This window comes from Phaenicophaeus curvirostris, chromosome 1 (assembly GCF_032191515.1).
Source record: "Phaenicophaeus curvirostris isolate KB17595 chromosome 1, BPBGC_Pcur_1.0, whole genome shotgun sequence".
In the NCBI taxonomy this organism is placed as follows: domain Eukaryota; kingdom Metazoa; phylum Chordata; class Aves; order Cuculiformes; family Cuculidae; genus Phaenicophaeus; species Phaenicophaeus curvirostris.
In genome coordinates, this window is record NC_091392.1 from 14,949,964 (window position 1) to 14,976,397 (window position 26,434).

General features: G+C 38.8%; 1 protein-coding gene across 1 annotated transcript in view; it reads left to right on the forward strand.

Annotated features, from left to right (window-relative positions):
• The window catches only part of PRKAR2B (protein kinase cAMP-dependent type II regulatory subunit beta), a 91,779-nt gene extending 74,967 nt beyond the window's left edge, over positions 1–16,812 (forward strand). Inside the window, exons 5-11 of the mRNA XM_069883539.1 lie at positions 8,441–8,547; positions 9,304–9,457; positions 10,505–10,606; positions 11,020–11,094; positions 11,832–11,897; positions 12,055–12,193; positions 14,244–16,812. Of these exons, the coding sequence (XP_069739640.1) occupies positions 8,441–8,547; positions 9,304–9,457; positions 10,505–10,606; positions 11,020–11,094; positions 11,832–11,897; positions 12,055–12,193; positions 14,244–14,377 (777 nt within the window). The 3' untranslated portion in view covers positions 14,378–16,812. The remainder of the gene's footprint in view (positions 1–8,440; positions 8,548–9,303; positions 9,458–10,504; positions 10,607–11,019; positions 11,095–11,831; positions 11,898–12,054; positions 12,194–14,243) is intronic.
• The last annotated feature ends 9,622 nt before the right edge of the window (positions 16,813–26,434 follow it).

A 26,434-nucleotide genomic window follows, 5' to 3' on the forward strand; every position in this document is an offset into this window, starting at 1 on the left:
TGGCAAAAAACCTCCTTCATCTTGGAGAGAGATAATATCTCTAAAATCTCTGGAGCAAAAGTCAAGCTGTGTATAGATAGCGTCTCCCACTCCTGCTGCTTTTTTCCTTGTGTTGAACTTCAGCCTATTTCTGCTATAGTTCTATGTATGAAAAACATTTTTTCAGAGGTCATTGAGTTGGAGGGGAAGAGATAATGTTAAGTGCTTAATGGCTTTTCCCTGGTGGCTTTTTACCAAGGTGTCAAACACCATTCTTAGACAGGACATCACTCTCAAATACAGTATGAAAACGCCTCTTAAGGCACCATCAGAACTGCATTCAGTACATGATGCTTTATCCCACCCTAACACACTGTTTTAATTTGAATGGAAGGATAAGATAAGGGTATCAGAAGTTGCAGTAGCTGGGAGGTGACTTACAGTACTGCTCAGCATTTTAATTAAAGAGTCCATTTGAACAGACAAGAGCCTTCACATAAAAGTGAAAAACTGCAAAACCATTTGAATGTGAGACTAAATGAGAGAGAGGAGAAAAAGATAACCTTCAGACTTTGAGACAACTTAGGACTTTCTAAACACACACAGCACTGTCCTGACCATGCATTTACCTGATAGCAGTGTTTGAATATCAGATAGGTAAACTTATGGAGAATTATTTATAAATATCAGGATTTCACATATTGTCTCTGATGAAAATATAGCACGATATAAACGAACACCAGGTCTGGCAGAATTCCCTGAGCAGCACTCTGTCTTAAAGCTGAAATCTTATATATTCCTTAAAGTCTGTGTAGTTACTTGAATTTTCTTGAAACTTTCTTTAAATTTGTGGATTGATGAGGATGTGACTGGTCAACTAATGTCAGTTCAGCAAGGTGCTCCTGACTTCACTCCCTTAAATAAAATGTACTTAAAAAAAATCAGTATGTTAGCATTTTTTTTCACCTTTCTAGGGGCTTAATCACTTCCCGTCTGGTTGTTGTCACTCAATATCAGTTTTTGCTAGTGCATAACAGTATTGAAAAAGTTATTGGAAGATAAGAATATGGATTAAAACAAGCATGTGCAACAGGATGAGAGAAAAAGGTTTCTGCAGAGCTCTTTGGCTACTTTATAGAGGACCAGATCAGGAAAGAATCAAGAGAAATTCCAGGAGCAGAACTGTGTAGATGAGTGAATTAAAAGAGAGAAAGGTACATTTAGATGTTCATTTTCCTCTCCCCACACTATTAATCTAACCTATGTTAGATTAGCCCATTTGTTCAAGCATCTCCTCCTGTTCTTCCCAGAAAACCTCTTCCTATTAAATCACAGTATTATTTATCATTTTTTTCGATTACCTGCCACACCAGAAAATCCTAGTATTATTTCTGTTCTCCCAGGGTTGCCACGGTGTGCCAAGCTGCTTCTTCTGTATGTGTGCATAAAGTATGTTGCCACACCTTCTCCTTCATGCTTACTGGCAGTAGAATCGGAAGCTGCATGTCCTCTTTCCATTCCACTTTATATAAGTCAGCAAGGAGAAAACAAGACAATGACTACATACCTTGGGCCGTTATTGAGAATAAGCCCTAAGTCACTATTACTGAAATTTCCCTCTGTTCTCTCTGTTTTATCACTGGGAGGAACAGCAGCAGCAACATCTCATCTAGTGGCCAACACAGACGTCTACTTTTCCTTTTTAGAGTGCGATTCAGAGAATTTATTCTTTTGCTTTTGTCTTTCAAGAGGAAACTTTGCTGGGTTCGATTAACAACAGGTTATTTGGTTTGGCTGTTATGGCCCATAGGCTGTAAAAAACCCAATGAACCTATCATCAGAGTTAACAGAGTGGCTCAAGGAACTGTTACTATCAAAGCTGTGCTGCACCCCGGCACTTAAAGTTTGAATCCTTCCTTTTGCAAAAATTCAAAATCATTGTTAGATCATCTGTTCTCTTTCAGGGAAATTTTAGTTTTGAGAGCTTTGCCCTGCTAATGCTTGGAGAGAATACTTCAAATAGGTTTTGACCCTTCTCTAAAGGGTATAAATTACACATATTCTTCACAAATATGAAAGAGCAATTTCTAGGCATGTTGCCACTCATGCACCTGGAGAATTACTGTAAGAAGCACAGCTATTGATTAATCAGTTAGAATTGATTAACCCAAGGGAAGATGAAAGAAAGCATGCTGCAACTGTGTTTTATGAATAGTGTACTCTTATACTTGGGGCCAAAGCATTCCTTGAGAAGTGCTGCTAACAGAAGAGTCTCATAGTGCTTTCAAATTCTGAAAACTTTTGGTGAATTAATGGGAATACATAGACATAAAAGAGAGCCCAGAATGCCTGAACATATTAACACTCTGCCCTCCTAGATGGCACAAAGCTCTTTGCAAACTAAGGGGTTACCAAACAAATAATACTGCACTTAATCCCGTATTTTTATCCTAAGGCAAAAGTAATGCTTACTTCAGATCTAGCAAACAAGGATTCTCTCTGCCTTGCCTATAATCGGCTGTTGAATAGGTTCTCAAAAGAGCTGCCCAGTGTGAGGTGCTTTCAGCTCAAGAATTTTGGAAACTGCTTGCAACTCTGAATTATTTCTGCTCGGTTTTTTAGCAAGCTACTAAAAAGTCAAACAGCAACCAGCTTGCTCAGAAGGGCTAGTTACAAAATATAAAAAGCTTTACTGAGCCCAACTGATGGGCATGTACGTTATATTTGGGAGGCAGAATACGCATTTAACATATAACTAACTGGAGGAAGGTTAAGGTGAGTTCTCAGGGAAAATATTAATACTCAGAAATATTGATTATAGAATCAAAATATAAATTAGATTCTTTAATAGTGAGGTTATAAATGCCTTTTGAATAGTTTACAAGTGAGTATTACACAAAGGAACTAGACATTTTGAATTGGATCAGTAATGCTGCTAACATTTATGTCAGAGTTCCAGGGGAGTATACGTGCGTGGTTTTGTTCTGAAAAACAAATGTGGAGAGCTGGAGACATGAATTCGGTAATTTGCTTTTCCTTTTTGAGGTTCTGACTTGTTGATTAAGAGCTTCTTTTCTTCCCATGGTTTCCTTGCTTATGTTTTGTGGGCTTTTTCTATCTCTCAGGTGTTTCTTTCTTCCTATTCTGGTATTCTGCCTGCATCTTCACCTTGTTAATATCACACTGAGCATTAATTTGTTGATATGTCATACTGCTGAAAGTGAAGATAAGATGGCCAACAAGATGCTGTTTTAACTTGTGTTCATTTTAGTGTAATGGCTGTAGGAGTAAAGAATAAAGTGTTTTATGAACTCAAGGGTAATAGAAGAACCGTGGATTAATTTTGTTCATGTGATAATCTTATGATTGTGTCTCAGAACATTATAATTTTTACAAGTCATATGAGATAGGCAAATCTAGCTACTACTGCTGTACTGAGGTGCAAGGCAATCTGATGCCTGCGTAGGTCATGCGGGCTATCTTGGATGTGGAAGGGAAATTAATTGAGATTTCCTGTCTGTCAGGGAGCACTGCAGCACCACGCTCGTCCTCCTTTTGCAGGGTTCCCAAAGCATATGTGATCCTAATGTACCATCCAATACTTTTGGGACTTAACTGCTTCCAACTAAAAAGTTGGAATTTCCCAGCTCTGAAAGTTACTTTTTACATTTGTCCTTGTCATAACGTTCGGTGATGATTGTGCCCTACTTTCTATTTAATCTACAGTGCCTTCTTTGATTCCAAATGGATAGCAGTTTGTCAGACAACAAACATTTGTACTGACAATTTAAACACAGATGATTCTTTAAAGTCCCATTGTTTAAGAATGGTTCCATTTAGTGTAGAGGACTTTGTTCTTTTTCCTTTACAAAATGACTTACAGTGAATTTATCGACTGGTATTAAGAAGACATGTACCTGGCACAGTGGTAGCGAATCACTTGGCAGTCTGGCAGTTAAAAGAGCTGTTGGCATTTGGGAAGGACATCTCATGATCTGCCAGCTCTCCTGAATGAGTCAACAGCCTTCTTACGAGGACATATGAGAGACTGGATTTTTAATCTGTGTGAAATGTGTACTAAATAAAACGTCATTTTAATGTTTATTAATCAGTGTCCATTATCTAAGTGGTATTTTTTCAAGGAATTGCATCAAGACACAATTGCCATGTTTGTTTTGTTGACTTGAAAGAAATTGAGGCTAACATACTATTTTCAAATAATGCAACACGTATCTGGAGGGCAATGCTTTATGTGATACAAAGTACATGTGAGGAGAACTGTGAGTGATTATTTGCAGTTTTTGGTGTGACCTGGCAAGAAGGATGGAATCAGACACTGTTCCAGGGGAAACTCCTTGGTAAACCATTTATCATTACTGTCTGGGGCTTTGTTCTTCTGAATGCTATGTCTTTTGTTTATGACATTATAAACATGCACAGGACTTCGTACGTTTCAGATATGAAATGGCAATACGTCAGGCTTACACACACTTTACTTATGCATGTTTAGATTCATAATGGTACCTCATATTTGAGTGTCACTTTAGGCACCATAGAATAGTTACTAACTCAACAGTGTGATTCATAAAACCTCTTCTTAGGTGTTGTGCTGTTCATCACCACAAAAACTACCAGATGCATTTTTTCATATTAAAGTTCAGTTTCTACGCTGTTGGTTCATGTGGTCACCGTGGGATAAAGGGAATGAAGGGGAAACCACTTGTTGCTGCAGGTGTAGTGCTTTTAATAGTTACGTGAAGACTGTCAGAGAGGATCAGACTCCTAGAGAAGAGTTGCTGAAGAGCACCTGGGTAATTGCCGTTGACAAGAGAGAGAGTTTACAGGAGCACAGCAAAAAGGATGAGCTAGCAGAGGATGAACTAAAAGGATGAACAAAAAGGATGAACTACCTCAACTGCAGTTGAGGTATTGTTTGTGTAGATGGGAATTTGAAGGGGAACTGGAAGTACTGCCCAGCACCAGCTGGACCAGCCAACCATGGCATACCTAGAGGTTTCAACCCAGATCCAGAGGTAGGATGTGACCATCTTGGTGTCAGGCTACTGGGAGTGGCAGGTGTCTCTTCTGAAGGGACATGTGCTCTGGTCAGTGCTGAGCCACCAGATGAAAGAACTGCAGAAGGACATGAGAAGGACCACATAGCATCAGGCAGGATAAACAGGAGCTTGACAGCAAATTTCAAGGGTCCATCAAAGAGACAAGAGTGCCTTTCTACAGATGGAGGCACCAATCTATTGACCAGACTTGCTCTCAAGTGATGTTGTGGCAGGATAAGACACAACACACACAAACTGAAATTAAAAAAAAACCCAACTATTTAAGTATTAGAAAGGCCTTTTTTTTTGTTACTGTGAGGATGGTCAAATGCTGGAAGAGGTTGCCCAGAGAGGTTGTGGAGTTAATTTACACGTCTGGGGACTAAAGAGCTAAGAATACACGCTAATTGTTTTTAACTAGTTATCAGTCATAGTCACATGCCCTTCATATTAAATATTTCCTCAGTTCACTATTTTGAAAGCTTTAATTAGTGAGGAAAATGTCATTTGATTGACTAGAAACACAGATTTTGTTTGTCAGGAAATTAAGGATGCCCAAAGGCAGAGACTGCCTGCCTGCCTTTTAAATTTTCCATTCTTGTCACCTTTAATTCAGTAATTGGTAACAACAAATTATATCAGATATTCTCTGTTCCCGAGGCCACGCCACGCCGTATGACATACATGTGTACAGCGAAACACACTCATACCACTCTTTCCTCCTAACCTCACCAAACCAAGCAACTAACCAAATGGTTCTGCTTTTACTGGGAGGAGGCCCTGGATCAAACTTTCCTCCAAACCATGACCAGGGTTTGTCAGGAGGAGTGGTAGTTAGCACAGGACAAAACTGTACCAGCTGTGCCAGTTGTGTAAGAGCAAACCAAGCCAGGCTATACCATATCAGTGCTTGAGGCCATCCTCCGGTCCTGTTGAGTTTGTACTTCATAGATGTAGACTCCAATTCTGACTGATCTCAATATGCAAAAGAACTTCATTAGCACAGTTCATTTAAGCTAGTACAAAACCAGGGTAGATACAGTTTTGGTCTGAGTAAGAGAGGGAAGAAAACCCCATTATCTCCACTTTAGGTGATACCAGAGGATATATCATGCTGACTGATGCTGGTAAGGGAACGAATGCTTCTTGCCCTCCTGCTTCCCAGTAGTTAAATCCACAGTTGAAAGCAAGGGTGATTGAGACAGTAATGATGGTTGTAACTATCATGTGTTTATTCACTTGTCTAGTAGATTATTTTGTGAAATCATGCTTTGTCATTAAAGTTCAATTGTTAGAAACGCTTCTTCAGAGAAATGCAGTAACTATGCTTCAAGAAAATGTCTTTGTAAGAACGACATCTTGATACATGAATTTGGTTTGTCTTGAGAATGTGTCTTTCAGAAAATGTCACTTCCCATTCAGCCTCCTTGCTTTTAAGGAAGTTAAAATATTTTCTCTGTCACAAAGGATGGTGATCAAAGGGTAATTTTATCACAACAAGGTTCCCATAATTTCCTCAAAAATGCTCCTTTTTGAAGTATTTACATGCTTCACAGTTTAGAATGAAAAAAGATAATCCATTACATGTATTGATCAGAGTATGTATATAAACATTATACGAACAATCATATTTCAAATAATTTAAACTTCACATTTGGTTCTTTGTATTTGCAGTGTGTTATCCTTAAGAATAGATGCTTGTATTTGTATTTGAACAAACTGTATTAAGAAAATGAAATTTTACCAGAAGTCACAATGATTGCACAACATGCATGTTTAATATTTCAGATTTCTTACATAATGTATTTCTGTTAAAAATTTTATCATGTTTCTGAAGTATCGTTCTTAAGAATATAGGTTACCAGATTGCCACAGCATTATACATAGCAAATTTACAAACACTGATTTAAAAATCCTCTTCCTGTTTTCATTCAATATGTATTTTGAAAGCTGGAAGTGCTTTAAGAAACAAAAGCTCTCAGGCTGCGCCATTTTACAAAATACCAGAATTAATTTTGTGTATGATAACAGAACTACCTTTTAATTCTAAAATTACCCATCGTTATCCATTCAAAGCAACTACGGAGGGTGCCAGTAAATGGAGTCTCAGTTTGGCAGAGAGTCAAGAGGATTCACATAGCAGCAAGCTGAGCAACCAAGTTTTGTAATTCTCATGGTAAAGCAAACAACACATACCTAGTTTGGTTATTGCAGTCTGCTCTTTCTTAATTTTACGTAGGAAGCTTTGGGAGAGGGACCAGTTGTCTTTAAGTTGCAATTAATGTAGCAAGTGAAAATACACATGTAATACTTCAGCAGGTAGCAGACAGTTGTTGAGCTCTCAAACGTATTTAATAGCTTAAAGTGTTCAAAACATTTTTTAAAGGGAATCGTATTTTGAATTCTACTCTGTTGTCTGAAAATCATTTACCTACCAGAAAAGTTGTAACTTTTGGTGAGCTTGATTCATAACTATGAAACTAAAAATGTTCTAACCTAAAATCTGAGATGAAGCACACTGGATTAAGATTGTAACTCTGTGTATTATGCCTCCAGTACCACAAATAACCATCTTTGTAGTTTAATCTTTTTTTCAAGTTGTCTTGGGAGTATTTTAATTTCCAGAGATCAGGGCCTATATAATACATTTTTATTGCATTGCTTGCATTTAGAGGATAACATAGACCCTCTGACCCACCAAATATGGAGCATTCTCCATTTTCTTGCTTGTATTGTTTATTAAGTTACCATTTTAAGATTCATATTGATAACCCACAATGAGCTGTGCTCTAGTGTTTTTATGGGAATAGTAAAGTTTTTTAGCAGATTTACACCAAACAAGACAAATTATGTAATTACTGATTTGGTTTTTTTATTAGACGCTCATAATTCAGGTGCTGACATTGTGTTAGTCTGTCAACGTTTCTCTCTAAACATTTGTATTCTGTTCAAATTAACAGTTGTGTAAATTCCTACTTCCCAGAGAGTCCGGTATTTTCTTTACTCAACCTCTGTAGTTACATCTGTCCCAACATTTTGCAGACATTGCATAATTTAGATTTTCAAAATACTTTACAATCATTTTGAAACTAAATGCTGTAAAATATTTCTAGAGACAAAACCTGGTAAGTGTATTTATTGCAATATGAGCAATTTGTAGATGAGAACTAGGTTATCCTTGGAAGGGACAAAGAAGGAAGCTGGGCGCTGCACACTGGAAGAGGAAAAAGCTAACGCCGAACACTAAACAGAACAGTCTTTCAGACTGATCCCCACATTTCTGTAGCACAAACATTTCTATGTCTCAGCTTTATCTGCATATTTGGGAGGCTGAACAGTTAATTTGTCGAGTAAAATTTTTAAATGTAGATGATGATTTCTTGTCTTTCTGTTCTTTTAAACAGGAACAGATGTCTCAGGTATTGGATGCGATGTTTGAAAAGCTGGTTGAAGGAGGGGAACATGTCATCGATCAAGGGGATGATGGCGACAACTTCTATGTCATTGATAGGTGAGTTGCTGTGTCTTATTATAGTACAAAGTATTATGCATAAGTCCATTGAGAAAAATTTATTTTTGCATTGAATTAACATGATTTCTCAACATGTACTATACAGATTTTCAGCCCTGAACATAATGGTGTCTCAGCATCAATGTGTCATGCTTTACAAGATACCACATTTTACTGCATTCCCAAAGTTTAATGATGGAGATAAGAAATCCACACTATATTAGATAAATACATATCTTTATTTAATAATCTTATGTTGTTTTTCATATACAGTCCTTCTGTTTCCGGTGTCTCCTATTTATTACATTCTAAACTACTTCAAAATATTGTAAATGTTAAATGACTTGTATTATTATTTCAGTGATCATAGCAATTTTTTTCAAAGACTTGTTACATTTGCATTTAGTGCATTTAAAATGAAATTAAGAAACGGATGCTAAGTTAATTTGAAATTTTTAATAAGTTCCGGTCATCAGTGCATCACTGTAAATCCAGTCTATCATTAAACTGAGTTAATGTAAAAACTAATAATCCTATCCTTCCCTTTGAAAAGGAGCTACTTTTATTATTTATGGAAGTGTTTGAGATGTCTCTACAAGGTGTTCAATATCAAGTTTAACTCGCTTGTTTAAACAAGCAAATGTATTTCAAATGCTTTACCTTTGGGATTCATGGTATGAAAGAATATCGTGAGAGGCTGCTTAGCAAAGACCAGGACTGGATTCTACTCACTGTATTTATATATTTTATTAACAGGGGTACATATGATATTTATGTAAAATGTGATGGTGTTGGAAGGTGTGTTGGAACCTATGATAACCGAGGAAGTTTTGGCGAGTTGGCCTTAATGTACAATACACCCAGAGCAGCTACAATTATAGCTACCTCTCCTGGTGCCATCTGGGGTTTGGTAAGTGAAATACTTATTTTAAGATATTATTTTTAAAATTAGTTTATAAAAATTGCACTGGTGTGTAATATCAGCGTAAAAAATTAATTACAATTTTGGAAAGATTTAATTTTAAAACTTTTGAGAAAATATTTTTCTGGAATCAACAGAAGCAAACCCGAGGCTTAATAAAACACTGAGGGTTTTTTTAGAATATTTTCTTTAAATTGCAAACCACTTGAAATTACTTAAATATATATATATAATGTTTTCTCACATCTTGAAAAGAAAAGCCTTTGATTCCAGATTTGAGGTTATTTATGAGTGCTATTCTATTTAGCTCTTTGACAAGAGTAATAGAATTTAACACAATAGTCAAACTGGGATAGCTGTATTCTTCAAAATTATCAATCTAAGGACCGATCCCAAGATAACGTTTTCCTACTGAAGTGAAACACAAGTTTTTTAACCAACTTAATCCATGCAACTTCTGGGATCATGGCAAAATTTAGGACAATATAAAAATGGATTTAAATTAGATTGGGTTCTGTTGGCCAGCAAGTTCCACCTGTCGCAGTGAAAGCTTGTAAAGCATTTCACCTTGTGTCTGTCACCAGGACATGATCATATGAAGCTTAGAGAAGAAAACAGCATAGGTGTAGTTTTTCCATGTCTGCACTTCGATTGCCAAATACTAAGGAATGTCCACTTGGCTGTTTAGGACAGCAATGTAAATTAAATTTCTCAATATTGAGGGTTTCTTAAATATCTGAAATTACCTACTCAGCGTTCATTGTGTAGCGAGCTCCTCTGTATGTAACCCCTGGATGTATTCTGTGCTGAAGCACAGGGAAGCTTTTCAAGATGTGAATCAGTTCAGGGGCTTAACTTGAGGAGCTCTTGATTGACCTCTAGAGGAATCTTTCTCAGCTGTCTGTATGGAGAGAGTAGCCAGCTAGTTTGACGGCAACATTGACTGACTAAACTTGGGTAGTTTGAATATATGCAGCCGTTTCTAAAAACAAACGTATTTTTTGTTATTAAACTCTCTTCTCTTTGTATTTACAGGACAGAGTAACGTTCCGAAGAATCATTGTAAAAAATAATGCCAAAAAGAGAAGAATGTATGAAAGTTTTATTGAGTCATTGCCATTCCTTAAATCTTTAGAAGTAAGATTTCTACTGCATTATTTTAATGGCTGTGTCTGAGGTACCTGATAGGATCCTGCTTTTGCAGAGTTTAAATTTGGAATAAAAATTTTTCTCTAGAATAAAATTTTTCATATTTTTGTTTTAGAGAAAGACCATATTTTTGATATTTCTAAATTCTCAGGATAACTAACTACTGTTAATATTTTTTTAAATTTTTTTCTTTTACCTTCATTTAGTTAAGCTTAATTTTATTAGATATTAGACAATAAAATTAAACAATGACTTAGGGAATTTAAAAATATTTTCATTTAACAGCTGTATTTTTACATGCATGCTTTTCTGAAAGCAATTTTTTTAAAAGAAAGGGCTTTCTAAATGTAATATTATAATGTTAACCAAATATTTTTTACATTTTCTTGTTTTAAATGAAGGTATCTGAGCGTTTAAAAGTGGTTGATGTGATTGGCACCAAAGTGTACAAAGATGGAGAACAAATAATTGCTCAGGTACAGTTTATTTCTAGGTTGTTTTTTTTTCTCTTCCAGTAGGTAACAATTATCGTGTTATCTGTAGACAGTACATACTTTTAAACTCTGTTTTTCTCATTCAAATGAAATAAAAACACTGCATCTAAGAGAGGTAATTATTTTGTTCCAGAAGCTGATTATGGCATTTTGAAAAACATCCCTCTTTGTTGTTATGAATCAAGTAATCAACATTTTTAGTATACTTAAAAGTTCAAACTATATAAAAGAATGAGTGCTTGCAATATGAGCACTAAAGACTTACCTTGTTTTTGTTGTTAAAAATATGACAATCTTTTGAAGAAGAATGCAGAAGTATTCATGGTAGCCAGCTCAAACTGTCTTGCCCCAGAATAGTTCCTGGATATCAGGTTAGAGGCTTTTTATACTGGAAACTCCATAAGGGAAATAATTTAGAAGGAATACAGAGGTGGAGAAACAGGAATAAGGATCCTAAAATCTTCCATAACATTTTTTTTCTCTGCTTTTTGTACAACGCACAATCAGCTATATCTTTTCAGGCCTCACTCTCATTTCTGTATAGATGTTTTGATTATTACATGCTTTGAGTATGGTTTTCACATTAAAAGTGATTTCTTTTGCATCAGGTATCAAAAAGATGAGCTTCAAGGCACTGGCTGCAAACATTTTAATGTTACTGTGAAACTAAAAAGGAAATTTCACATTTCCTTTACTCACTTTATTTTTTAATTCTACAGGGTGACTCGGCTGATTCTTTCTTCATTGTGGAATCTGGAGAAGTAAGGATTATAATGACAAGGAAGGTAAACATCCCTAAAACACAGAATTTAATTTTGTTTAAAATCTTGATATATTCTAAGAGTTAAACAGTAAGGCTACTGTTGGTACTAATTTTGCTGAGTTCAGTAAATCTGTCTCTCATTCTCTCCCTTCCTTTTTCTTATTTACTTGATATTTTAGGGTAAACAAGATGTAGAAGAGAATGGAGCAGTGGAAATAGCTCGATGCTCAAGAGGACAGTATTTTGGAGAACTTGCTCTTGTAACTAACAAACCACGAGCCGCCTCTGCATTTGCTCTTGGCACTGTCAAGTGTTTAGGTATTGTTCAATAATATTTTATATCTAATATAAAATGATATATAATCTATCTGGTGTGAACCCTTTCGCCAGCATATAAGACTTAAATCTCATTGAAAGAGCTTTTAAGCTAGATTTGAAGTGGAAAAGGGATAAAATGAGGCTTGATGGAGATAAGCCTAAGGCAGCTGACTAATATTTGAGGAACGGTGTGTTAGTAAGGTCCTTTGGTCTGACATCTCTGTGGAGGAAGGGGATGAAGATCCATGTGGGAGCAAAGATACAGGCCAACAAGTCAGCAAACTAGAGGAGGCACCCACTGGACGTGTTGTTTGTGAACAGAGACGGATTTGTGGGTGATGTGATGGCTGCAGGCTATCTAAGGCATAGTGATCACGAAATAAAGTTTTCAGTTCTCAGAGTAGTAAGAAGAGGGTCAGCGGAACTGCCACTGTGGATTTCCAGAGGGCAGACTTTGGCCTGTTTAGGGGCATGGTTGACAGAATCTCTTGCGAGGCAGCCCTGAAGGGCTAGGGAGTCCAGGAAGGCTGGACATTCTTCAAGAAGGAGATCTTAAAGGCCTAAGAGCAGGCTGTCCCCGTATACCAAAAGATGAGCTGGCAGGCATATAGACTGGCCAAGCAACAACTCTATGATTATGTGCTTCTATGACTTATTTACATTTGCACTAATAAGACTTTTTGAGGTACCTCATCTGTTGCTGTGCATTCCTGTTTGCATTATTTATCTACAGAAATTATTTGTAACTGGTATTAAGCACAAATTCTCCAGCATTTCTCTAATAGCATGGAAGTAAAAATTGTTTCAGGACAGTACAGGACAGTGTTACTGCAAATCATTTATAGCTACCAGATAAATGTCTAATACTCTGCAGAAAGGTAAAGTATTTCTTTTCTCAGTAGACTGACTCTCATCCAAGTAATAAGTATGGTAAAAATCCTGTCCTGTTTTATCACCCTGACTTGAGCTTTAACAAATTTTCAGTCTTCACCAGCTGTTAATTTAATCATTCCGTCACACTGCAGCCTCAGGCACAGGAAAAGCAAAGACCATAGGACTTGTGCTTATAGACAGCCCTTTGCATCCATTGCTTTTCATGGTCTAATGGTCAGCTCCTAAATATTTGTATCTAATTATGGAAAAACTGTAAGCCACAAAGACAGATTTGGCATTCTTGAATGACAGCTTGATTAGCAAGCCAGTAACCAAAAAGTTTCTCACTTATTTATGAAAGTATTATTTTTTAAAATCCTTGTGTCCAAGTGCACAGAGATGGTCAAGCAATAAATATGAAAGATGACAGAGCAGAAAGAATAAGAGGCAGTGGTGAGGATGAGCACCATTACCCAGTAAGGGTGACTTGCTAAGATCTCTGGCACTTCCCAAACAGGAGAGATCTTGAACTTCTCTCAGCAAGCCTAGAGACTACAGGCAACCAGGTTGGAAGTTGGTTGAGGTATGAAGTTTTGTCCCTGGCCTACTGGCTAGACCTACAGAAGATAACATTATGTGATCAGGTAAAGAAAATATTGTGGCTGGCTACACACTGGCATTGCATGTGAATTACTATCTCCAACTTTTCGTATGTTTACTGGGAAATAAGTAGCTATTACAATTCTCACTGTGAGTGGAAACAAGTAAAAATAGCAAGGAAACAGGTGAAGGTAGACCAACCAACAACAATAGCAAAGGATGCATTTTCTTGAAATCTCAAGGGTCTTAAAACTGTATTCTGTGGTGGAACCCAGGCCCCTCCAGACTTCTTCAGCAACTCTTGGGTCACATAAATCTTAATATGAAAATATTTTCAAAATAAGAAACCCAGCAAATTCTAAGTTTATTTATGAAGCTTCAAGACAGCAGTGTGTTGGTTGATCTTGGTTTTGCTACGGTAAATGGTTCTCTTCTGTGCAAACAAAGTATATGTCTCAGTAGCATCTGTCCTGTTATAATTAAAAATTTTACTTTGGAATGTTATAAACACCAAGATTAGTGTCTGCAACTGACGAACGTGTTATATTTTTTCTCTTTCTCTCCCCGTTTATCTTAGTCATGGATGTGCAGGCATTTGAAAGGCTCTTGGGACCTTGTATGGAAATTCTGAAAAGAAACATTGCAAACTATGAGGAACAGCTAGTTGCTCTGTTTGGAACAAACATGGACATTGCTGATCCCAGTGCATGAACTAAACATTGGAGCAACAAGATCTGTTATGGAATATAGCACAGTAGTGGTTAGTCCACTGAGAAATTGTCTCTCTTCCTATAGATGCCAAGCATTTTCTGTGATTTTAAGAATGGGTTTGGGAGTATTTTGTTTTGACTTATTACAGTGGAAATACTAGTAAACAAATTAGGAATCCAGTAAACTGTGGGCTTGATTTTTAAAAGTGCTTAGCACTGAGGGTTCCGTCTGGCATTAAGAAGACCCACAGTAGCATAGCACCTTTGAAAATTAAGTCCTTTAACACAGCATTTCCTTAAAGAGTAGAGTCAAAAAAACCCACGTGCAATGAACAGCTTCGGTTCTTCAAAAAGGTTACAACTTTTCTGGGAAGACTGTTAATTTGAATGTGGTATGTTGAAAGTATTAGTGCACACAAAGTGTTTATATGTATTAATACAGAAGATATACAGTAGATATTACTTTCAGACTATTACAGTTGTCATGATTTTATGTTGCATTTATCACAGAAGTAGTGAATCACAAGACTAATCGTAAGATAAAGCATGAAAATGCATTTTGTGTAACACTCATGACCCAAATCTGATTTTTAACATTTTATAATTTGGTTAAAAGTCCTCTTTGTTTAATATGTCATGTTTCAGCACGACACTGTAATATCTTATGCAATTTAGAGGACTTGTATATTTTTGCAATAAACTGCATTTTTTATTAGTTACATGTATTCTGTACAGTCCAGAGTGAGGACAACTGACAAACTGACCTTAGTACTTTAAAAGCAAAGGTGTAGGTCATTGTCATGTTCTGCTTAATCATACATAACCTGTATTGTTTTCCTCCTCCCTTGTTTTATATTTATGCATTTTGTCTTCTGTAGGCTTGTTCTCTAGTTAATTTTTTTTAGATCTCACCTTTTTTATCTGTTAAACCTCTTACCTATTTCAAATGAAATGATCTCTGTATATCTCTCTTCTTACAGTCTAATCTTAGCTATCAAAGACCAGATTCAATTACTAAAGTGATTGATATCAAAAGCCATGCTAAACTAAGCTTGTACTTGAAAAATCCTTATCAGGAAGTACAAAAATATTTTTAATTTGACAGATCAATACTTCAAAAGCTTTGCACAAGCGTGGAAAGTACGTCATCATTGAAACTAACTTGTCCTGCTTTCAGAAACCTGTAGGTCATCATAAAATAGTATCTCTTTAGCCGTAATAACATGGGATACCTCCTGAGACTGAGAAGAGAGAATATAATCTTAATTGGGAGCACAAGGATCATTGCTTACCAGGGTCTGTGACTGGAAATTTCAGGCACAGTCCAGTTTTAGTACTGCTTACTGGCCTATCTGTTGATTTCTATGGAAAGCTAGTGCACATAATGGCAATTGGCAGTAGTTCTGCCACAATGAGGCTACAAGAACTGTCAGATACTGTCTGATACTACAAGGAAAGGCTGCTTGTGCCCTGTTTCAAACACCTGAATTATAACATCTTTCCTTCTTCGATAATGACTTTTCTAATGCCAGTTATTTATGTATGTTGATGTAATTATTATCCTATAGTTAGTGATATGTTCTGACAACTTATATAATCATACCTGTATATGAAATTATGATTATATAATATGATAACAATATATAATTTATATCATATAGTATGGTATAAATTATAAATCAGATTCCTAACAAAATGCAATCCGAGCAAATTTTACAAATGTCTTTTTTTTTTTACCTAGAAACCTGGTATGAATAATTGCACATATGATAACTTGCCTTTGTACTTTTGATTTATGGGAAAAAAGAGAAGCCTGTTATACTAGAAGGAAATATGAGGTAACCAAAATCTACATTCTTGTCATTCTGTATGCTTAATCTCTAAAAGCTACCTATATTTTGCACTAGCTTGATGTGATTAAGAAAAATGCTAGAATTTACTTGTATGGCAGCAAACTACAATCAAGGCCATAAATGCCAGTCATGATATTTTCAATATTGTTGGTTATATTTAAAGTTTCCTTACAATAAACAACACTTTTATATATAAAAATCTAAGTTTATTGATATTGTCGTGTTTTAATTCCATTACCATATAGTCACAAATGACCTATTTATAGTAATTTATTAAAACAGTCATAATTCTTAAGACTTTCATGTGATTTTCATAAATAATGGTATGATGATCATCTGTCTACTCAGAATAGATGACATGCTGGTGTGGTAACTGTCATAGCTACTTTTGATGGTTTGTTTGTAATTTTTTTAGCTGGGAAAAAGCTGTGGAGTGATAAATTTAAGATAATCAGAGACTTTGAATTTTCTGAGTCCCAAAGTACAGTTTCATATTTCAGCAGTTTTATTGTGTTGCTCTTGGGGACTGGATTTCTGGAATTTTCTTTGTTGGTGAATTATGGGGGGGTAACCAACAGTAATAAATTATCGCTTTGAAAGTTTTATCCAAATCATTATATCCTTCATTATTTAGCACTTGGGATTTCCCCTGAATCTATTCATACGTACGCTTTCAACATGCCCATCTTCACGTCATAAATGTGGCAAGTGTTCATCGTAGAAAGGAAATCATACCAAGTCACTGATTTTTAATCACCTTTCAAAACAAGTTAAATAGTTCTAATAATTTTAAACAAGACTATATTAGGCTTACCTTATAAGAATGTTTGTGTTCATACATAGATTACCTGATGCTTCTGTTATTTAAGATTTTCATCATCCTTGTTTGTAGGCAGGTCACTGGAGGAACAGGACTTTGGCAATTACTTGGCATGTACATGTTAGTTTCTCTCCTCTCTCCCCAACCTCACCAGCAATTTATAACTCTGCAGATGATTTAATTGAATCTGACAGATGGCAAAGTCATAAAGAGGAAAAAAGAATAAATAAATGCTTCAATGAGTTTGAAAGTATACCCCGCTGGGTGAGGAGAGAAAAGCCTGAGAGAAATCCTGTACAAGAAGGGCATTCCTGAGCTCACATTACTAAGCAAAAGAGAATCCACATGGCAGCAAATGTTTACAAATGCTTCAACCATGGGAAAAAAAGTCAACCACAGCCCTCAGTCAATCACAAGACACAAACCCTGAGGAGAGTAGGCTTTCTTGGTCCTTGTCACTTTTTAAATGTCATTTGTTTGATCTTCATGACATTTCATTCAAATCCATCTGGAAGAAACCCTTCTGAAATAATTCCCTTCTGGATCTCCTGGTTGAGGTCCAGAAGTGACTGATTGTGGAAGTTCTGGAGCAAAGTGGTGAAGAGCATTATGAAACCATCTACGGCCAAAACCACTGTCACATCTTTCCTCATTTCGCATTTTGTATTTAGTAAAGACAATTCTGTTCCTTGCTGGAATGGTGGGTTTGGATTTGTTGGGTTTGTTCTGTTTTGTTTGAAATGTCTGGTGCTTTAAACTTTCTGCAAGGTGACTCTGGGATCAGTTACATCATGATTTGTGCCAAATGTTATTGTTTTTCAATATCAAGAATTACCAGATGTGCAAAATGAATATCTGCTGGTCATCCTTCACAGACCTGGCACATCAGATACCTAGTCCTCTTTTTTTAAGATGCTTGATGCATATGATAGCTTGTGCTGAACAAAGTGCTCCGCTGAAAGTCAGTTTTCTACAGCACGGACATTCTTACATGCTTAAGTCTTTGTGCTAGTTCAAAGCTCTTTTTATCCATTCATACATGTGATGGTTATAGGTGTGTAATTTTTTTTTTTTTTGAATTTCTAAGATACTTTCCTGTGTCTGTAGTCTTCAAATAAGTATTACTGTAGTTTTCTATGGGAGGCATTGCCTTTTTGGATGCTGAATATATAAAGATCTGTGCTGTTGACTGTCTTAGAAAATTGAGGATCATTTTCAGGTAATTCTGAGAGTTGAATTACCTTTGGATCTATACCAGGATTGTTCCCAAGTTCTTAATCTACTTTTTGGCTCAAAGATGCTTAACAGGCTGGACACCCTCTCTTCATGGACCAAAGGGGAGCTGGATAGTTTTCTTCAGGCTTTTAATATCCTACCAAGATTACATTTTAACATTATCTCTCCTTCACCCCATTTCTTTCTTTCACTCTAAATTATCTTTATTCTGTCAGTGAGGTGGAGAGCCAGTGGCAGTTGTACATAAGGCAAGTGGAGTGGCTGGCTGGGTCCATGCTGGGACACTGTGGGAAATAAGGCTGAATGTGGGAATAAAAGCTGAGTATGGAAACGGGGCTGGATGTGGGGAGAAATGGACTCGGGTGCTTCCCCAACTCTCTTCCTTACCGCTTCCCCCTCTCCTTGCCATGGGCTGAGTACAAGGCCTTCAACAGAAAGGAATGCACCAAGGGCACAGCAGTATCAGTAAGTGGAGAATGAGACATATAGAAGTAGGCATAGTCAACTCCTGTGACTGGCAAGGACCTGCCAAGGACAAAAGCCTAATTATTTTCTAAGAAGATGGATGCAGCTGCTGCTCTGACGACTCAGCCTACAGATGACCTGTGGTCATCACTGTAATAACGTTATAATACTAAAACACACCTCCACACCTAGAGCTACCCGCCTCCTCCCTGCCTCGGCGCACACCACTTCTGTGGCCACTGGGCTTGCACAGTTACATTTTCGCACACAAAGCAAGAATTCTTTCTCCACCAATCAGCACCTGATACTGTGACCACATTCACTCAAGCTTACTATAAAAAGTGTAGACTAAAGGAAAGTTCTAGGGGCACAAAGAAAAGAAAAATGTCACTGAAGCTGTAGGGATCAGCCGGTGGGCTGAACCCCATCCAACTTCATTGGGGTAAGCAGGTGCGAGAAGGGGAAAATGTGACCAAAACTTCTGGGATCAGCCAACAGGATTCCCACCCTGGATTCCACTGGGGGCAGCACTTGTGTTATCCATGCCAAATATACATCTGAACATCAAGCTAATTAACATCAAGCTAAGTATTAGTATCTCTCTCTGTTCTCTAAGGCTATCCACGTGTTATCTTTACTTGCATCTGATTGTTATTGCTCCACGTATATCATTGGTTGTTGCATGCTTGTGCATGTTCAGGTGTCAAGTCATAAATAGGGTTCTTCAATATATTTTCGCAAACGGTACCAACTTAGCAGCTACCATAGAACCTTATTAAGCCATGGGCTTTTATTTTTAATAAAATTGACTTGTTTGTACAAGTCTCTGCAGTCTCCCATAACTGTTTAGGGGGATGTAAAGGGGAATCTCTAATTCAACAAGCTAGGCTGAATTTTTTGCCTTTGCGACGCTGTTGAATTTAAAGTGATTCAGAACGAAGCAAGCTGAGTAATTATTAATTACCTTTGCATCATTGCCACGTTACTTATTGTGTATTTAGCAAGCTGGATATTATTTATGCTTGCGAAATTGCTATATTACTCTGACAGGCTGGGCTATATATATTTGCACCTTTGCAATACTGTCAGGTTGGAGGACTCTGGCTAGCTGGCTGGGTGAGATTTATACATATTTTTTCACCTTTGCAATACCGTTGGGTAAAGAGTTAAACAGATTGGCAAGCTCTCCTTCGAAGTCTCTTACAGATTTTCAAATTTACCTGCTCGTGACGTTCATCATGTTGGTTCCCCAACATGTGACAGGCACAGAGGTCTGGTTGACTGGACAGTGACTCCCTCTTCCTCATCCCCTTTGTCCCGTCTCTGTCCCTGCTATGATGGCAAATCAAGCTGAGCGGCAGTGCAGTAATGGTGTTGCGAGGGCTGTCTGAATACCTGTGGGTAGGGTTGTTTCTTCCTTAGAACTGGTAGAGGTATATGTATGTGTGGGCGACAGGGAAGAGACAAACTGTCATGTAAAAGAAACTGTGTCCAGTCAAAACCACGTGAAAAACTCTTACAATAGGTTATATGAGGCCATTGTGCCAGTATGAGCTGACTCAGCTTTTTCTTAATGACGTAAATTAAATTAGGATAGCCTAAAATTAGCATCATGGCATGGTATGACTACTTTGTCCTCTCTTCTTTGAAGACATTGAATTATTTTAGCTGAGCAGCTATGAAGTTTTGGGAAAGGATAATGCTCTGTGCAGGTGTCCCTGTGGAAGACTAATTCCCTGGCAGTGAACAAGCCTCTGGGACCTGCTCCCCCACATTTCTGAAGATGCTGGAAACTCGGTTCTGATAAATGTCTGATTTGGAAAAAGCCATCCAACATATCACCAAGCTATATCTTCTTTTTCTCTTTGTTGCTTTGTCCTTGTGCAGTCAGGAGGTGTGTCTATCTTAAGCAACCTTAGCTCCACTACACCTTTATGTTCTGGCTGCATCTGTATAGTTGTATCCATCATCGAAAATTGTGTGTGCCTGAAACTGTTTGCTAGTGCACAGGTATTGAATAACAAACATTTATGCTGTTTTCCAGTATCTTTCCATATGGGGTGGCCATATGCAGATGGCCAACTGAGAATAGTCATCATAGAGTTGTAGAATCATGGAATTATTTGGTTAGAAGGGACCTTAAAGATCACCTAGTTCCACCCCCCTGTCATGGGCAGGGACACATCCCTCTGGATCAGGTTGCTCAAAGCCTTGTCCAGCCTAGCCTGGAACACCTCCAGGTATCACAGAATCACAGAATCACAGAATAACCAGGTTGGAAGAGACCCACCGGATCACCGAGTCCAACCATTCCTACCAAACACTAAACCATATCCCTCAGCACCTCGTCCACCCGTGCCTTAAACACCTCCAGGGAAGGTGACTCAACCACCTCCCTGGGCAGCCTGTTCCAGTGCCCAATGACCCTTTCTGTAAAGAATTTTTTCCTAACGTCTAGCCTAAACCTCCCCTGGCGGAGCTTGAGGCCATTCCCTCTTGTCCTGTCCCCTGTCACTTGGGAGAAGAGGCCAGCACCCTCCTCTCTACAACGTCCTTTCAGGTAGTTGTAGAGAGCAATGAGGTCACCCCTCAGCCTCCTCTTCTCCAGGCTAAACAACCCCAGCTCTCTCAGCCGCTCCTCATAAGGCCTGTTCTCCAGCCCTTTCACCAGCTTTGTTGCTCTTCTCTGTACTCTCTCCAGAGCCTCAACATCCTTCTTGTGGTGAGGGGCCCAGAACTGAACACAGTATTCGAGGAGCGGTCTCACCAGTGCCGAGTACAGAGGGAGGATAACCTCCCTGTATGGAGCATCCACAACTTCTCTGGGCAACCTGTGCCAGTGCCTCACTTCACAGTAAAACATTCCTTCTTAATATCTAATCCAAATCTCCCCTCTTTCAACTTAAACCCATTACCCCTCATTCTATCCCTGCACTCCCTATAAAAGAGCCCCTCCCCAGCTCTCTTGTAGTCCATGGCCTATGGTAGCTCCCATGCCATATCCAAAAATCATTTGCTATTGGCAAAAAAACCCAAACAGTACAGATGATTTTATCCCAGTGCCCAGGAACACTTCCTGGAATTTTAATTTACCAACCAGCATGGGGGGAACCTATAGATTGCCTGTAGTTTCTTCTTGACTTGTTTTTTTGCAGGCTTTGAGCTGGGATAGAGTTTTCTAATTATCATTCTTCTGGTTTGTTTCCTGATATGTCAGGTCTTTCTTTATTCCTGGTACTACTGGCATTTTTTGTCTTGGTCTGTTTTTGTACGTGATAAGTGTTTAGCCGAAACTGAAATCTGTGCCATAATGACATGAAATGTATTTCTCATTAATCCCTGACCTTTCTTGGAAGAAAAAAAATAATAAAAATCTCTGGCCTGTTATTTCGTTTTCCCCAACTTGAACCACTGCAGGAGATGAGTGAAGTTTCTTTCTGGCACTCAAGAAAAAAGATCTTCCATGAGACCAGCAAGTCCTCTGTTCCTCTGCTCTGCATTCCCAACAGCATCCTCTGAGAAGAGTAAAAGAGGTGAAATGTAGAAGTGGGCACGCCTAGAGTTGTCATTAGAAAGTAGAGGGGACCAACCACCGTTGCAGCGAGCTAGAAGAGGGAATGAGTACACATAGCTTTAGGACATACAGAAGTCGTTGTGATTTATAGGAATGGTTGGACTCAATGATCCAGTGGTTTTTTTCCAACCTAGTAATTCTGTGATTCTGTGGAATAATAAAACTGATGTGAGAAGGTCTAGTAAAATGGCTGCAGAACAGAGGCGGCTGCGTTGGGTGGAAGTGGAAGCTCTGGTGAGCAAGGCTGCTTTGATGTCTGGGGAGTATTTAGGAGGTAAATTACTGAGGGTGGATGTCTACACGTGGATGTGAATGCTCCTGTAGCAGAATTAAAATAATGATATGCTGTATTTCAGAGAGTCAGGAGTGGGAGCTGTGTCCTAAGAGCAGGGCATGGGCTTTGGACAATACAGATTAAAAGTAAAGATAGGCATAAACCCAATATATAATATATAATATATATTTTACTAATATAACTTTGACAATTAGTATTACACATTATTTATATTTACCTTGTGGTTTCTTAACTTTGTGGCTGGCAATTTTAAGAGGTAAATAGCTAGGATGCAAAATTATCTGGATCTTTCTTTTCTGTTGGTGTAGTCTCTCTTGTTTATTTTGTGCTCCTTGGTAGCCGTCTGTAACGTGAGAAGAACTGAAAACAAACACTTCCCTACACTTTATTTTTTACCTCTCTTATAACAGCAAAAGCAACTGAATCAGCAAAGCTACCAACACTGTGTTACACAGCATTGATTCATTCTCTGAGCACCCATTCATTTGGGGCATGGAGTAAGGTGAGGTAGGGTGTGTGAAGTGGGGGGGTAATGCTTTAATTAGAGACTAGGCATACAGAGCAAGGACGTGGCATTGACATAATCTTAATTCTGAAATTTAAAAGATACATATTTGACTTGACCAAGGGGGTTAGTAAGTAAGCTTTGATGCAGTTTTATGTGTCCTGCTGCCCTCTACTGCACAGACTATCCGTCCTTTTATTCATTTTCTCTTACATCCTCCCTGAGTAAATGTTAATTTATCATATGCAAAGGAGGAGGTGTAGATTTGAAAATAAGAATGCTGTTATGTGTCTGTTTGTAGAATCTCAACAATTCAGACACTCATCTTTACAAAATTTTCTTCTCAGTCCTAGGTAGGAGTCATATTTTTATGCTTTCCGAGTATATCTTAGATGGTAAGTGTGACGTCGAGGGTCTAATTCAGTAGTAGTATTTTTTTGTCTAGACCTGTATCTGGAACCTGGGCCAGTGGATCTCAGAGGACTAGGCTTCACACCTAACACTCGTGCTTGAGGTGTTTTAGGAATTGGGAACCTTCACAGCAAATGGATTCAACACTTAGCTTGGGGAAAAAAAAAGCTTTTAGTTTTGGGTAGAAAAAGTTATATAGTCGGGTGGAAATGTGGTCCATAACAAGGTACAAACCTTTAGGCCAGCATTCTTTTTCTGAAGTATCGGATGGGGCTTGAGACAGGATTTCTTATCTTCTGTTGCTGCTTGATCCGGCCTCTGCGCTCTCCATCTCCCACACTGCCTCTGCATTCTCAACCTTCCTCACAGCAGCAGACGGAGCTTTCAGAAGAGTAAACTGTGAGTTTTACCTTGCAAGTGGCTGCATACAAGCAGGGCAGCCCATCTGCAGGATGGAGACATCTGCATTCCCAGGTCTTCTGCCAAGCCTTGATCTGGAAATGCAGGGTCTGCAGTAACATTCATTAAAAACTCAAGAAGCCTGGGTCCCTCTCCAAAGAGCCTAAGGGCTGCTTATATGAATAAGGGAGATCAAAAGAGAAAGGGGGAGGGGAGGAAGAAACACAGCTTTAAAATTAATTTTGTTGTGAAGTGGTGTAAGATGATTCCTGGTTTACCAGTTTTCAATTTATTAATAAACATATTTCAGAGAGAGGATGCCATGAAAGCTTTCTTATATGAAGATGTACGAGTTATTTAGGAAAAGCCTGAATTCTAAATACAATCTGAGCTTGTGGGATGTAGGATTAGACGGTTGCTATTATAATAAGCTGTCTAGTCACTTAACCATTGAATCTCAACCTTAATTTTCAGGTTTTCTCCTGCAGGCATTTGTTCAAATAACTCCTGTGTTTTCAAACAAGGAATATGATCTGCAAAGGGTTGGTTTATTACGTGATTAAGCACAGGAGACTCTTAGTGAAATTCCACGGCACGTTCTTTTTCTGCTTTTTCTTTCTTAAGCTACAGTTGCACATATATGTATAAAAAGTAATAATCTCCTATTCACGCTGCAGAAGATACTGCACGTTTTTGAAAGTAAAGTCTCTTCAAACCATTCCTACAGATGGCCATGAATTTACTAACAAGGAGAACTATTACTTTTTGGAGAAGCCATAACATAAACTGATGTGGCAATGACATCTGCACATCAAGTGTGTTCGGATGCCAAGTACAATTTCGGGAAGTGTGATTTATTTTGTTTCCTTTTCAGTCGCACTACTCTTGTAGTCGTGTGGAAACGATAAAACCAGCATCCCCTCTAGTGGCCACAAACAGCATGGTTCATTGGACACAAAGCCTGTAGAAGGTTCTAAATACAGAACCGCTTCTGTTTAAATTGTAATAGTCTATATTTTTTGCCGATTTTCTCGCACACTGTATTAGCGTGCCTGGAAGCGAGAACTGTTGTAGATACAAATTCCAAGAAAAGCTCAGATACAAGCTTTAGGACAAGTTCACATGATTGAGATGATGTTTAAAACAGGGTAAGGAATAAATGCTTTTGCTGGAAAAATCCCAACAGTTGCAAAACCTGGAAACTCTCCACGAGTTTCTAAAACACTATTATTTCTGAACTGTGAGTGCATTTGTCTTGCATCACATCATGCACAGTCATAGATTTCATATGTGAAGATGTGGCCTGGGGACATCAGAAACCCATTCTCTTCTCCATAAGGCCCCAGAGTTACCAAGTGGGCAAACCTCGTAGTACCTGTAGGCTCATTTCGCTGTCAGTAACGCAGGAGCGATGCCAACTGCACCAGGTTGTTATTTTGGCACTAAGTATATGGGAAAGCCTGGGAGACCCCAGCAGACAGGAAAACCTGCACATATTTGAAAACAAAACACAATTTTTCTCCCATTTGGGACTCCAGTCACCACCACCGCATTGTTAATCACAGAATCACTAGGTTGGAAAGGACCGACTGGATTATTGAGTCCAACCATTTGTATCAATCACTAAACCATGTTCCTCAGCACCTTATGCACTCATCTCTTAAACACCTCCAGGGAAGGTGACCCAACTACCTCCCTGGGCAGCCTGTTCCAGTGCCCTATGACCCTTTCTGTGAAAAAGTTTTTCCTAATGCCCAGCCTAAATCTCCCCTGGTGGAGCTTGAGGCCATTCCCTCTTGTCCTGTCCCCTGTCACTTGGGGGAAGAGGCCAGCACCCTCCTCTCCACGACCTCCTTTCAGGTAGTTGTAGAGAGCAATGAGGTCTCCCCTCAGCCTCCTCTTCTCCAGGCTAAACAACCCCAGCTCTCTCAGCCGTTCCTCATAAGGCCTGTTCTCCAGCCCCTTCACCAGCTTCGCTGCTCTTCTCTGGACTCGCTCCAAAGCCTCAACATCCTTCTTGTGGTGAGGGGCCCAGAACTGAACACAGGATTCGAGGAGCGGTCTCACCAGTGCCGAGTACAGAGGGAGAATAACCTCCCTGGACCTGCTGGTCACACCGTTTCTGATACAAGCCAAGATGCCATTGGCCTTCTTGGCCACCTGGGCACACTGCTGGCTCATGTTCAGTCGCTGTCAACCAACAGGGAAGGAAAATCAGGGCAGAGGCGACGAGGGCGGCTGCTGACTCATCCCCCTGACCTTTGGCAACCGCCTCTCGCCCCCGCAGCCTTTTCATTCGGGGAAAAGCTCTATCACTGCGTGGCGTAGATGCCCGAGGGGCTCCCGCCGCTCCCCCAACCATCCCTCAGTTCGGGGCCCCGCGGAGACGGTCCGGGGAGCGGCGGGAGCCCCTCAGGGGGGCGCCCAACGCCGCTCGTACACGTGTCCCCGCGCCTCTTGTTTACTATCAGCCGGGCGCCGCGCGGGGCATACTGGGAGC